General features: G+C 39.5%; 1 protein-coding gene across 1 annotated transcript; it reads left to right on the top strand.

Annotated features, from left to right (window-relative positions):
* Window positions 1-985: 985 nt before the first annotated feature.
* On the top strand, window positions 986-8,046 carry LOC107003026 (protein KRTCAP2 homolog). Its single transcript, XM_015201268.2, has 5 exons — window positions 986-1,127; window positions 4,783-4,940; window positions 5,417-5,468; window positions 6,170-6,236; window positions 7,719-8,046. Exons 2-5 carry the CDS (start codon window positions 4,785-4,787, stop codon window positions 7,807-7,809), a joined length of 366 nt encoding a protein of 121 aa, XP_015056754.1. The 5' UTR covers window positions 986-1,127; window positions 4,783-4,784; the 3' UTR covers window positions 7,810-8,046.
* Window positions 8,047-14,000: the final 5,954 nt, after the last annotated feature.

Below are 14,000 nucleotides of genomic sequence, written 5' to 3'. Positions count from 1 at the left end.
ATATAATTCACTCTCTAAAATTTACTTGTCCTTGTGATAAAAATGAAGTAGGGTATTTTCCGGCTATAATCAAACTATAATCGTACTGTTTATACCGATTCTTTTATAAATTGATGAAATAAATTTATGATGTTGGACATTTATTGGATATTTAGCATTGTGTTTGGGAGGACAATTATAATAAATGGTATTTCCGTCATGTATAATTTCGCCATCCCAATAAATTGAAACTTTAACTTTAGGTGTAGAAGATATTTTTTTTAGATTGAAATGATCAAATATAAAAGATTTTATGTTGTAGGTGCTATCAACTATGCATAAACGTCCTTAAATAGATTTTTCAGAATAAAATAATAAAAATACATAATGAAATATTTTTTCCGTTTTAATGACATATCAAATCAATATAATTTATATGACAACACTGAAAAAGCTTCTTCAAGCCGTGAAAAATATTCTTCTTATAAAGTGTAATAAAATGTCACGACCCAAATTTGCAAGTCGTGATGGCACCTATGTTCCCATCCAATAGGTAAGCCAACCCAACATATTAACCCAACTAAACCAACAAATGAGTAAAAAGACTAACACTTAGCAAGAATCTTCAACATTGAGTTCCTTATAAGTACGAAATGCGGAAGCTAAAATATATCACCCCCAAGAATTGGTGTCTTAAGTACAAGAGCTTCTAAAATTCGATGCAAGTCTGAAACTAAATGACAAATCTAACATAAGGGATATCCTGTTTGAATACTAATAACAGAATAAATAAAAGATAGAGGGAGGTGTGGGCCACGAAACAACCAAACAGCTCACCACAACTCCAAGCTCGGACTCAATTTGCTCCACGAGATGTGCTTCTACTCGGAATCNAAATTCGTTTAAATTATTGGATAGTGAAACTTTTTCTTCCACTAAGCTTATTTTAGTTACTTACTAAAATAAAATAGTGGCTTATTTTGCTTACTTTTATATTTTTGTGGCTTATTTTGGTTCCCACCTCTCACGTTGACGGGTAAGTGACGACGTCGTTTGTTACTTTGTTCTTTTTCATGTTATCAGACGCAGTTGTCAGTGTGAGCTCCTCGGAATCTGGATCCAACTATCTGTGTGCTCTTCTTCGTCTGGTGAGTTCTCGAATCCTTTATCATCTTCCTATCCTTGTAGAATCGATGATAAATTGACTTTTATCCTCTTAGATCCGTTAATTGGGGTTCTGATTGTTGTAAATTTACCATCTATTTATAACTGTTCTTGATCTCTTGAGGGTAAACACTGAATTGGATCGCAAAAGGGTTAGTTTGAAGAAGTTGGTTGCTTCTTTTGGAACAGTTTGATAGGTAGTTCTAACATCGAGATATTTTGTGCTTTGAAATGTGTTAATTCAGTGAACAAAGTAAAAGAAATAACTTTTTTGCCGTTAATTTTGTTTGCAATTAGAGAGTCAAAGGCATTGGTGAAATATCAGTAGGGCCGAGAGAGGTTGTATCATGAAATTAGTTTTAACATGGTGTTTTTACAGAATAGTTGGTGGCAAATGATGTGGGTATCTCTAATATGAACAAATCAGTGTTTGTTCACCTTAACCGTGAAGCTAAGGGGCACTTTCTTCATTAATGCTGAAAGTGCAACAAAATCTTGGCACTTTTCTGTGCTCTTCAGTTCGAGCCTTTGCCAATGTTAGGCAAAATTTGTACTTACCTATTTAGATTAAGTAGAATTGTACCAACTAAAAATGAATAAGTAGAATTTTGAGGGGATGGTTGCTCCAAGGGCCTACCTAAGCGAAGAGTTTGAGTGACGTGGATCTGCTCAGGCGCTTAGCCTTTAGCCCAGACCCATCATTATTTTAAAATATTGTGAGCAGATGGTTCTTCAATTTGTCGAAAAGTACTCAAATGATCCCAATTGCTTTTTCTTTTTAAAAAAAGTTTCTTCTTTGAAGAAAATTATTCACGATCAATGTTTAGTTTATAGTTTGCACAAAGATACTCCCTCCAGTTCATGTAAAATGTTGTTTTTAACTTGGGCAAACCCCTTATTAACCAAATAAGGGTAAACTTGAAAAAAACAATTATTAACTTTTTGATTACGTGGAACACCACTTGTTTTGGACCAATAATCTTTTTTGTGACGGCGATTTCTTGGCCATTTTGCCTTTACTTTGATCATATCATGGAGTACGTGCTATTTTTCACCAAGTTAAGTACTAGATAACTCTGCCCAACAAGGTTTAGGTAGATGGAAAGTAATCATCTTGAACACGCCGTGGAGAGGAGACCATCTTTCGGACTTGCTAAAAATTTAAAGTTGCTTAAGAAAGACATTAGGTTGTGGATTAAGGAAGTGTTTGGGGGGATAGAGGTGAAAATGTGGGAGATTATGATAAAAGTGGGCGAATAAGAAAGTTTAGAGGTGGGAATGGAGTTAGATTAGAGGGAAAAGGAGAAGAAAGAAGTGCCAAAAGTGGAATTAGCTTTTTTGGTTTTGGCTCAAGAGAGTTGTTGGACAAAAATCAAGGGCGTTGTGGTTGGAAGGGAGGGACTCTTAATACAACTTTTTCTTTGGGTAGCAATAGCGAATATAAGGAGAAATTTGATTGGGTTTGTGGAAGTTGGGGGAAGGAGGAAGTAGATGGAGCAAGTGTTCCGTTCTATGAATCATTGTTTAAAGTGGAAGGCAGAGTGAAGAGCAAATCTGGGAGGGGTGGATTTCAATCACATTGAAGGAAAATAATAGTTAGTGGCTAGAGAGGGCTATTGAGGTGGAGGAAGTGTGTGTGGCAATTGAGAGTTGTGCAGGTGACAAGGCTCTACGGCGGCCGGATGGTTTCACTCTGGCTTTCTTTCAACATTTTTGGAGTATGGTCAAACTTGATGTTATGAGTACTATTGGTGAGCTCCAAGAGAGGAGTGAATTTAAGAGAAGCTCAAATGCTTCACAGTCATCATTACAAACCTATTTATGTAGTAGGAATCATTTATAAGATTATCTAAGGTGCTTTCTAATAGACTTCAGAGCGTTTTGGATGAAACTGTCTCTTCTTTGCTAAATGCTTTTGTGAAAGGAAGACATAGATGCAACTTTGGTGGCTAATTAAGTGGTAGATTCGAGGAAGAAATTGGGTGCACTGAGGTAGAATAAGGTACAAGCGTGGTAGATTACTCCTTCTGCTCTAATGTTGATCATTTGGAGAGAGAAATATGAGAGGTTTGGAAGGGGGGTGGAGATGAGCTTTGCTCAATTGAGAAGTGGTCTCTGATCCCTTATTTTCTTTTGGTGCACCCATGTAGTTCCTGTTTGTATAGAGGATTTAGTGTCTCTTAACCATATTTTGTACGTTTTCTCCTTTTTGGTATACCTATTGTATAGGGCTAGGCTGGCCTTGTTATTATCAATGAAATCTTTTACTTGATAAACATAAAAAATTGTGTAGTATGTTGTAACTAGTTAAAATAAAACTCGCATACCAGGACTTAAATTAAGTACACAGGAAGGTAGACATTAAGATGCAAAGCTTCGGATGGACAAACCCCTAAATGTGGAAAATATGTCTCCACTCTTTCCAGAAGTTGGTGAGACGAAAGACACATTTCCCACAATCATCGGTTTGGATTCCAAGGGAAACCAAAAATGTTCTTTTTTGTTTGCTATACAGCGAGAGGAATGATTCTAACAGCTGAAAATTTGAAGAAAAGAAATATAACTTGTGTTATCCAGTGCGATATGCATAAATGCTTGAGAGAAGAGGTTGGTTGTCACGTCTTTTGGTGTATTGTAAAGTGGTTTCTCTGTGGAGGATGGTCTTTAAACAGTTCTGCTACACAGTGGGTGATGCCAGCTACTGTCAGACATGTGTTGTACATCTGGGTTGGGACAAGTAGGATAAGAAGACAAAGGTCATGAGCAGTGTTCAGGAAAGCGAGAGCAAAGCGATGCGAGCCTTCTACGCTTCACTGACTAGAATGAGTATCTGAGTACTTCATCGCTTAAAGCGTGAAGCGGGGCCTTATCAATTTTTTCCGCTTCACGCTTCCCTGAACACTGGTCATGAGAGCTTGCACCGTTAGCTCTTATGTCGGTCATATGAAGGGAGAGAAATAGGAGAGTAACGAAGGGAATTGATAATGATTCTGATTGTCTTTTGGTGCACTCACAAGATTTCCTATTTGTATAGATCCTATAGTGATGTAATTATTTACCTTAAAGGTAACTCACATGTATGAATGGCTTCCTATACCTATGAGAAGAAGCACTGACAAAGAAAAAAGAAAAAGACAAAAGAAGACGGAACCAACAGAGAAAAAAAAAGATAAAAACATAGCTTATTCGTCTAAGTATTTTTGCAATTAAAACAATAAAGATTTTCAATTACTGATATTCACATATATCACTCAGACTTAATTTCTTTCTTGCTTTTATGCACTTCAACCTACATTGCTTATGGGTGGAGAATATAACCAGTCCAGTTCATCTGCTGTGTTGAGTTTCCTTCGTAACTAATTCCCTAAAATATAGTTCCTAAATAACAATATGTTGTCCTAACAAAAAATTTAATTGTTGAAGGTAACAAATCCTGCTATTTATTGCTTTTCTTTAAGGTTGCCTTCTAACTCTCATGATGTCAGCCTTCTTTATTATACCTTGAAAGTTCATAATGAGTTGGAACTTATTTATGTTACTTGCTAGGCCGCTACCTTACCTCTTTTCTGGTCTTTTGATTTCATTTTAACAATCTGTCAGTCTAATTTTTATTTTTTTTATGTGTGTGCACACCTGAAGTCATGGCTGGATCTGGGAGTTCGATGCTATATTCGTTTCTTCTATTCATCGCGACACTCTCTCTGCAGGAAGTGTATAGAGGAAGGCTAGCATCTTCAGAATTGTATACCATCCTTGGTGGATTTACTAGTTCTCTCATATTCATTTTGTTGTTAACGGTGAGAAAAATTTACCTTTTGTGGTAACAAGTATTGTGCTCTAAGATCTCAAAAGTGCAGGCGCTGCAAAGTTTGTACCAGTCTAGTAGTGCTGTTAAAATTTACAGTGCCTGTATTCCTATACAATAAAGCTGTATTAATTCAGATGTATGCTGTAGAAATTGTTCTATTCATCTGCAAATACATGTGCATCATACTAACTTTTTTCTCCCTGACATTTTTTGCGGCGGAATTTTTTTTTTCCTTTTAGATTAATTCACTTTCGTATTTTCCTATTTTATCATCTCGTTGTCAAATCTACTGTTGTCTTCACCATTCATTGCACAGTTTCATGACTGCCATGCTTTATGGATGCATAAAGTGAAGTATCACATGGTGCTTTACAAGCACACTAGAATTAAAAAAGTGTTGATGTGCTAGCACATTACTTGCCAAACTAGTATTGTATTGAGCTTGACTTGGTGATACTGTTGCAGTTCATCGGAAACTATCAAGAAACATCTGGCATAAGGACTGGATGGGGTGCTGGTGAGTGCATTATGTTTTGACTTTCTATTTTGATATTTCAATCGATTCTTTTGAAGATCTAAATAATTTCTTAATATATTTGAAGTAGAAATAAACGAAGGGATTTTGTCTTTTAGATGTAGCATTGAATTTATAGTATATTTTCTTAACATTTTATCTTAATATTCAATCCCATATGCATACATTGGCGCAACTAGCTTGTGGCAAGGGGGTCAATTGAATTCCCTTTGCCTGAAAATTATCATGCATAAAATAAGGTAACTGTTGAATCTCCTTCACATGAGAAGATTCTAGCTTAATGGCAAAGGAGGTTCAAACTGCTTTAGGCTAGGTACAAATCTAGGTGTGATCAATGTTAAGTTGTGTAGACCATATATCTTTGTTATTATTAGTAAAGAGATACAGTAGCTTTTTTTTTTTTACAACGGTAACAGTTATGTGTATTAATCTTCAGCACTAAAGGCTGGGGTCCCAAATTTATATCATGGAGCTACATACAGTTGTGTGTACTTAAAACAAAACTAAACCAGATCCTACTTCATCTTACAAAGGACCTAGGATATCTCTAACAGCTATAGGATCATTTACACACTCCAAACTGCAGCAATAGCAAAAAGTGATCGTACAGTTCATTTTAAGAGATACAGTAGCTGTATGGATCAATTTGTTTTAATCTGTTCTACTGGTCTGTTACACTGCAGTTATACTTGCTGAGGTTGTAGCTCTTATTGCTGCTAGCACTGTTCATCGAGTTAGCATCACGACATGGTAATGAACTATACTATCAAGTTGTTATTATTGTGGATATATTAACTTATGTATATTCCATGTGTTTTTTTCTCGAGGGAAATCTCTTAGATGAGTTAAATGAGCTAAAAAGAACACAGAATTGCTTAGAATGTTTCCTTTTTCCAAAGGTCTCAAGTTCAAAACCTCTTACCAGCGAAAGCAAGGGATTTTCCTTCTGAGTGGAGCTCGTCGCACCAGGCTTGCCTAGTGCGGGTTATCTCTCCTATGTGGTTTGCGGTTTGCGAGCTATTGCATAGGAGCAGAGGTTTTACCCTGTGTGCACCAAAAGGGTAGCGGTTGCGGGTTTTCCTTGTCATTAAAAAAAAAGAATTACACAAAATTACTGGGTTTAATTTTGTTGAAGTTGGAAATGGTTATGTGTTCATTGTTTGAATACATAGACAAACGCCTAAACTTGTCGGGATATTTCATTTGGACACCTTAACTTAGTTCATGACCTATTAAACACCTAATTTTGCTTAAATTGTGTTCTATTAGACACACCTAAACTCAGCTCATAACATTAAGCACCTAACGGGAAGGCATAAACTTTGTTCCCCATATTTATGTTGGACACCTTCTCCATGTTGCCTCTGGTTCCCAAATTATCTGTCTTATTATGCGACTTCAGATTTTCTACTCCGAAACTACCATGATTTTTACTCAACTTGACTGTTTCCTAGTTGACCAAATGGTGGGACTTCTTTCCATATTTCCTTCCCAAGGGAAATTCCTTTAATCTGTCTATTGTGTTTACTGCTTTTGAAGGAATAAAGAACACTCATGTTGTATAAGTGGGCAAGGAACCAAAACACTATTAATTAGAACTAATCTGCCTTGGAAGTAGCATGCACACTGTATCTTCTATGTAGATAGCTTCCTTTTATATTTTTCCTTGCCATACTGAAGCAAGTCTTGCCAAACTATTCCTCACTTAGAGATGGCGATTTCGCAGTATTGCTGTTTTGCTGCTCATCTATCATCTCCACCTCCTTTCTCTTTACTCTGTTCTCACGAGCAGCTTATCCAAAAAATAAAAATCAGGTTTATATTATAATGTTATTAATGACCAGACTCAAGCTTGACTTCCTTTCTGAACGTATGTCCGGCCTATCAAGTGGCACTCCAAGATAATATATGGGTAACAAATGGGCGGTGAAGCTTGTCATACTCATCAAACCCACGTGGACAACTAGTTATTTAGTAGATTACCCTTTTTTGCCATCTCTAATGGAAGATGCAGTCTAATATGTTGTCAATACTTGTGCCACCTTTCGACCAAACAAGAGAAGCTCATATAAAATAAGTGGCAAGGTTGGAGAATTTTGTCCTTGATTCTTCCTGTAAATAGTTTTATTAGTTTATATAAACATGGTCATGCAAGAACTTAACTATAGTACATATATGTGTGGTATTATAATGTTTATAAATCTGATTGGGCGTTCCTCGTTCTTAATGCAGCTTCTTGTTCTCAGCTGCATTGCTGTATGAGGTCAACAAGCTCTCAAGAGTGATGGTTTCTAGAAGTGAATCTAGAGGCAAAAGGCACTAATGTACCCTTTCGCCTTCAGAGGCTGGGATGGTTGGAACCATTTGCTTTACCTTAGTAATTTTCCTAGTAATGTTATGAGAGATGAGGCAAATTTTACCAGAACTTGCAGAACGATATATTAAACGAAATCATGAGCGAGTTTATGTCACTACATTCTTGGTTAATTTAGGTTTACTTAACTTGAATATTTTTATATATTGTTTAACAACATAACGTATGATAATTTTGTGGTGAAAATTCCTCAAGTATTCCTACAATAAGTGTTTTGTTGGTTTAATTCAAGAATAAAAAAGATAGCTGCCCCACGACTCTACTCTACTGAAACATTTGAAAAAAGACAGACAGGATAAGTTTGCTAGTTCTCATTATTTGATTAAGAAATTCAACTAAATAAAATTTCACGTAGCCATGATATTCTACTCGTCGAAGGGATATGTTTTTCATGCATCAAAAAAGGGTCAAAATTATTCTCAAGCTATTTGAAATAGCTCATATATATATATCCATTGACCTTGATGAGTTGTTTTGGCCGTTAGAGCCAAATGCGTTTGTAGTCAATGTCTTGACGGACGTCGATGAAAAATTACGGCAAAAATAACATTGAAATTTTGGATCACCAAAATGAAGGTGAACTATAGCACACGAAAATTGATAAAATTGAGGGTTTATCTCTCCGGGGCTTGTTTGACCTTGAAAATGTGTCGTTTTGACTGTCAAGGCCAACTAGGTCCAGTAAGCGCTTATCGAACGTCCATGAAAAAATTTGGTAAAAGTAATGTTGAAATTTTGAATCATAAAAAATTTATGGACTATAACACATGATAATTGACAAAATAGGGGTTTACATACTCCGGGGCTCATTTGACATTGAAAATGGGTCTTTTTGATCGTCATGGTGAATTGAGTCCATAGTTAAGGTCTTAATGGAATGGGGGTATGCGCGCTTCAGGGATCGTTTGACCTTGAAAACGGGTCGGACTGGAAGTGAGGGCCACAAGGATGCATAGCCAATGTCTTACGGACGTCCACAAAATTTTTTGGAATTTTTGACATCGGAATCCGGATCACCCAAAAAATGATTTCCTATAGCACACGAAAATCGTCAAAAAAGGGATATGCGCGCTTCGGGGCTCGTTTGACCTTGAAATTCGATCGGACTGGCCGTGATATCCAGCCGGCTGCATAGCCAAGGTCTTGACGGACGTCCACAAAATTTTTTGGAATTTTTGACGTCGGAATCTGGATCACCCAAAAAATGGTTTGCTATAGCACATGAAAATCGTCTAAATGGGGAGTATGCATGCTTCGGGGCTCGTTTGACCTTTAAAATGGGTCGGACTAGCCGTGAGGGCAAACTGTCTGCATAGACAAGGTCTTGATGGACGTCCACAAAATTTTTTGGCATTTTTGACGTCGTAATTCAGATCACCCTAAAAATTGTTTTGCTATAGCACACGAAAATCATTGGAATAGGGGGTATGCGCGCTTCGGGGCTCGTTTTACCTTGAAAATGGGTCGGACTGGCCGTGAGAGCCAACCAGCAACATAGGCAAGGTCTTGACGGACGTCCACAAAAAAATTCAGAAATTCTGACGTCGGAATCCGGATCACCTGAAAAATTGTTTGCTATAGCACACGAAAATTGTCTAAATTGGGGGTATGCGCGCATGGGGCTTGTTTGACCTTGGAAATTCGTCGGACTGGCCGTGAGGGCCAACTGGATGCATAGCCAAGGTCTTGACGGACGTCCACAAACTTTTTTGGCATCTTTGATGTCGAAATTCGGATCACCCAATAAATGATTTGCTATAGCACGCGAAACTCGTCTAAATGGGGAGGGGGGTATGCGCGCTTCGAGGCGCGTTTGACCTTTAAAATGGGTTGGACTGGCCGTGACGGCCAACCAGCTTCATTGCCAAGGTCTTATCTAACGTCAGTAAAATTTTCTTGCATTTTTTACGTCGGAGTCCGGATCACCCAAAAAATGATTTTGCTATAGCACACGAAAATCGTCTAAATGGGGGGTATGCGTGCTTCGGGGATCGTTTGACATTGAAAATGGGTCGGAATGGACGTGAGGGCCACAAGGCTGCATAGCCAAGGTCTTAACGGACGCCCACAAAATTTTTTGGCATTTTTGACGTCGGAATCCGGATTACCCAAAAAATGGTTTGCTATAGCACACGAAAATCATCGAAATAGGAGGTATGCACGGTTCGGGGCTTGTTTGACCTTGAAATTGGGTCGGACACAGTGAGAGCCAACCGGCTGCATAGCCAAGGTCTTGACGGACGTCCACAAAATTTTTTGTAATTTTTGACGTCGAAATCCAGATCACCCAAAAAATGGTTTGATACACGAAAATTGTCTAAATGGGGGGTATGCGCGCTTTGGGGCTCGTTTGATCTTGATAATGGGTCGTACTGTTCATGAGGGACAACCGGATGCATATACAAGCTCTATACGGACCTCCACAAAAGAATTTGGCATTTTTGACATCGGAATCCGGATCACCCAAAAAATGGTTTGCTATAGCACGTGAAAATCATTGAAATGAGGAGTATGCACGCTTCGAGGCTCGTTTGACCTTGAAAATGGGTCGGACTGGCCGTGAGGGCCAACTGGATGCATAGCCAAGGTCTTGACGGACATCAATAAATTTTTTTTGGCATTTTTGACGCCGGAGTCCAGATCACCCAAAAAATGGTTTGTTATAGCACACGAAAATCGTCTATATGGGGGGTATGCGTGCTTCTGGGCTCTTTTGACCTTGAAAATGGGTCGAACTAGCCGTTAGAGCCAACCAGATGCATAACCAAGGTCTTGACGGACCTCCACAAATTTTTTGGAATTTTTGACATCAAAATCCTGATCACCCAAAAAATGATTTGCTATAGCACACGAAAATCGTCTAAATGGAGGGTATGCGTGCTTCGGGGCTCGTTTGACCTTGAAAATGGGTCGGACTGGCCGTGAGAGACAACCGGCTGCATAACCAAGGTCTTGACGGATGTCCACAAAAGTTTTTGGAATTTGTGACGTCGGAATCCGGATTACCCAAAAAATGATTTTCTATAACACATGAAAATTACCTAAATGGGGGGTATGCGCACTTTGGGCTTGTTTGACCTTGAAAATGGGTCAAACTGGCCGTGAGGGCCAACCGAATGCATAGACAAGATCTTGACAGACCTCCACAAAATTTTTTGGCATTTTTGACGTCAAAATGTGGATCACCCAAAAAATGATTTGTTATAGCACATGAAAATCATCTAAATGGGGGGTATGCGCGCTTCGATGCTCGTTTGACCTTGACAATGGGTCGACCTAGCCGCGACGGCTAACCGGCTGCATAGACAAGGTCTTGTGGGACGTCAGTAAAATTTTTTGGCATTTTTGACGTCGGATTCTGGATCACCCAAAAAATGATTTGCTATAGCACAGGAAATCATCTAAATAGGGGGTATGCACGATTCGGAGCTCGTTTGACCTTGAAAATGGGTTGGACTGGATGTGAGGGCCAACTGTCTTCATAGCCAAGGTCTTGACTGACGCCCACAATTTTTTTGGAATTTTTGACGTCGGAATCTGGATCACCCAAAAAATGGTTTGCTATAGCACACAAAAATCGTTTAAATGGGGGGTATGCGCGCTTCGGGGCTCGTTTGACCTTGAAAATGGGTCGGACTGGCCGTGAGAGACAATCGGCTGCATAGACAAGGTCTTGACGGATGTCCACAAAATTTTTTGGAATTTGTGACGTCGGAATCCGGATCACCCAAAAAATGGTTTGCTATAGCACACGAAAATTACCTAAATGGGGGGTATGCGCGCTTGGGGCTCGTTTGACTTTGAAAATGGGTCGGACTGGATGTGAGGGCCAACCGGATGCATAGACAAGCTCTTGACAGACGTCCACAAAATTTTTTGGCATTTTTAACGTCGAAATCTGGATTAACCAAAAAACGGTTTGCTATAGAACACGAAAATCGTCTAAATGGTGATATGCACGTTTCAGGGCTCGTTTGACCTCGAAAATGGGTCGTACTGGACGTGAGGGCCACAAGGATGCATAGTCAAGGTCTTAACGAACGTCCACAAATTTTTTTGGCATTTTTTATATCGAAATCCGGATCACCCAAAAAATGGTTTGCTATAGCACACGAAAATTGTCAAAATGGGGGGTATGCACGCTTGGGGCTCGTTTGACCTTGAAAACGGGTCGGAATGTCCGTGAGGTCCAACTGGATGCATAGGTAAGGTCTTGACGGACGTCCACAAAAAATTTTGGAACTTTTGAAGTCGGAATCTGGATAACCCAAAAAATGGCTTGCTATAGCACACGAAAATCATCGAAATGGGGGTTATGCGCGCTTCGGGGATCGTTTGACCTTGAAAATGGGTCTAACTGGTTGTGAGGGAAAACCGACTGTATAACCAAGGTCTTAACGGATGTCCAGAATTTTTTTTGGAATTTTTGACGTCGGAATGCGCATTACCCAAAAAATAATTCACTATAGCACACGAAAATTGTGTAAATGGGGGGTATGCGCGCTTCGGGGCTCGTTTGACCTTGAAAATGGGTCGGACTGGACTTGAGGGACAACCGGCTGCATAGACAAGGTCTTGAAGGACGTCCATAAAAATTTTTGGAATTTTGACATCGAAATTAGGATCACCCAAAAAATGGTTGGCTATAGCACACGAAAATCATCTAAATGGGGGGTATACGCGCTTCGAGGCTCGTTTGACCTTGAAAATGAGTCAGACTGGCCGTGAGGGCCAACCAGATGCATCGACAAGCTCTTTACGGATGTCCACAGATTTTTTTTGCATTTTTGACGTCCGAATCCGGATCACCCATAAAAATGGTGTGCTATAGCACGCGAAAATCATCTATATGGGGATTATGCGCTTCGGGACTCGTTTGACATTGAAAATGGGTCGGAATGGCCGTAAGGAACAATCGGATGCATTGCCAAGATCTTGAGAGACGTCCACAAAATTTTTTGGCATTTTTGACGTTAGAATCTGGATCATCAAAAAAATAGTTTGCTATATCACACGAAAATTGTCGAAATGGGGGGGGGGGGTATGCACGCTTCGGGGCTTGTTTAACCTTGAAAATGGGTCGGACTGTCCGTGAGGGCCAATTGGATGCATAACCAAGGTCTTTACGGACGTCCACAAAATTTTTTGGTATCTTCGACGTTGAAATCTGGATCACCCAAAAAATTCTTTGCTATAGCATACAAAAATCGTTGAAACGGGGGTATGCGCGCTACGGGGCTCGTTTGACCTTTAAAATGGGCCAAACTTCCCGTGAGGGAAAACCGGATGCATAGAAGAGGTTTTAAAGGAAATCTACAAAAAATTTTGGTATTGGTGATGTCAAAATCTGGATCACCCAAAAAATGGTTTGCTATAGAAAATGAAAATCGTCGATATGGGTGGTATGCACGCTTTAGGGCTCGTTTGACCTTGAAAATGGGTCGGACTGGCTGTGAGGGCCAACCAGATGCATAGTCGAGGTACTAACGGACTTCCACAAAAAAATTTGGCATTTTCGACGTTGTAATCTGGATCACTCAAAAAAAGGCTTGCTATAGCACACAAAATCATCGAAATGGCGGGTATACGTGCTTCGGGGCACGTTTGACCTTGAAAATGGGTCGTACTGGCCGTGAGGGACAACTGAATGTAAACAAAAGGTCTTGACGGACGTTCACAAAAATTTTTGGCATTTTTGACGCAAGAATTCGAATCACCCAAAAAATGGTTTGGTATAGCACATGATAATCATCTAAATGGGGGGTATGCGCGCTTCGGGGTTTGTTTGACCTTGAAAATGGGTCGGACTGACCGTGAGGGACAACTGGATGCATAGACAAGCTCTTGACGGACGTACACAAAAAACATTAGCATTTTTGACGTCAGAATCCGCATTACCCAAAAAATAGTTTGTTATAACACACGAAAATTGTCTAAATGGGGGGTATGCACGCTTCAGGGCTTGTTTGACCTTGAAAATGGGTCGGACTGGCCTTGAGGGACAACCGCCTGCATAGAAAAGTACTTGAAGGACGTCCACAAATTTTTTTGGAATTTTTGACGTCGGAATCAGGATCGCCCAAAAAATGGTTTTCTATTGCACACGAAAATCTTCTAAATGGGGGGGGGGGGGTATGCGC

The sequence above is a fragment of the Solanum pennellii genome, chromosome 11 (assembly GCF_001406875.1).
Source record: "Solanum pennellii chromosome 11, SPENNV200".
NCBI classification, from domain to species: Eukaryota; Viridiplantae; Streptophyta; class Magnoliopsida; order Solanales; family Solanaceae; genus Solanum; species Solanum pennellii.
The sequence above is the reverse complement of the archived record's forward strand: the minus strand, read 5'-3'. Positions and strand labels throughout refer to the sequence as shown.

Bases quoted from the DNA above. Each gene is read 5' to 3' on its own strand.
- LOC107003026 (XM_015201268.2), top strand. From the start codon at position 4,785: ATGGCTGGATCTGGGAGTTCGATGCTATATTCGTTTCTTCTATTCATC. The intron at 4,941-5,416 runs GTGAGAAAAATT...ATACTGTTGCAG, and splicing joins TATTCATTTTGTTGTTAACG to TTCATCGGAAACTATCAAGA. The intron at 6,237-7,718 runs GTAATGAACTAT...TTCTTAATGCAG, and splicing joins CGAGTTAGCATCACGACATG to CTTCTTGTTCTCAGCTGCAT.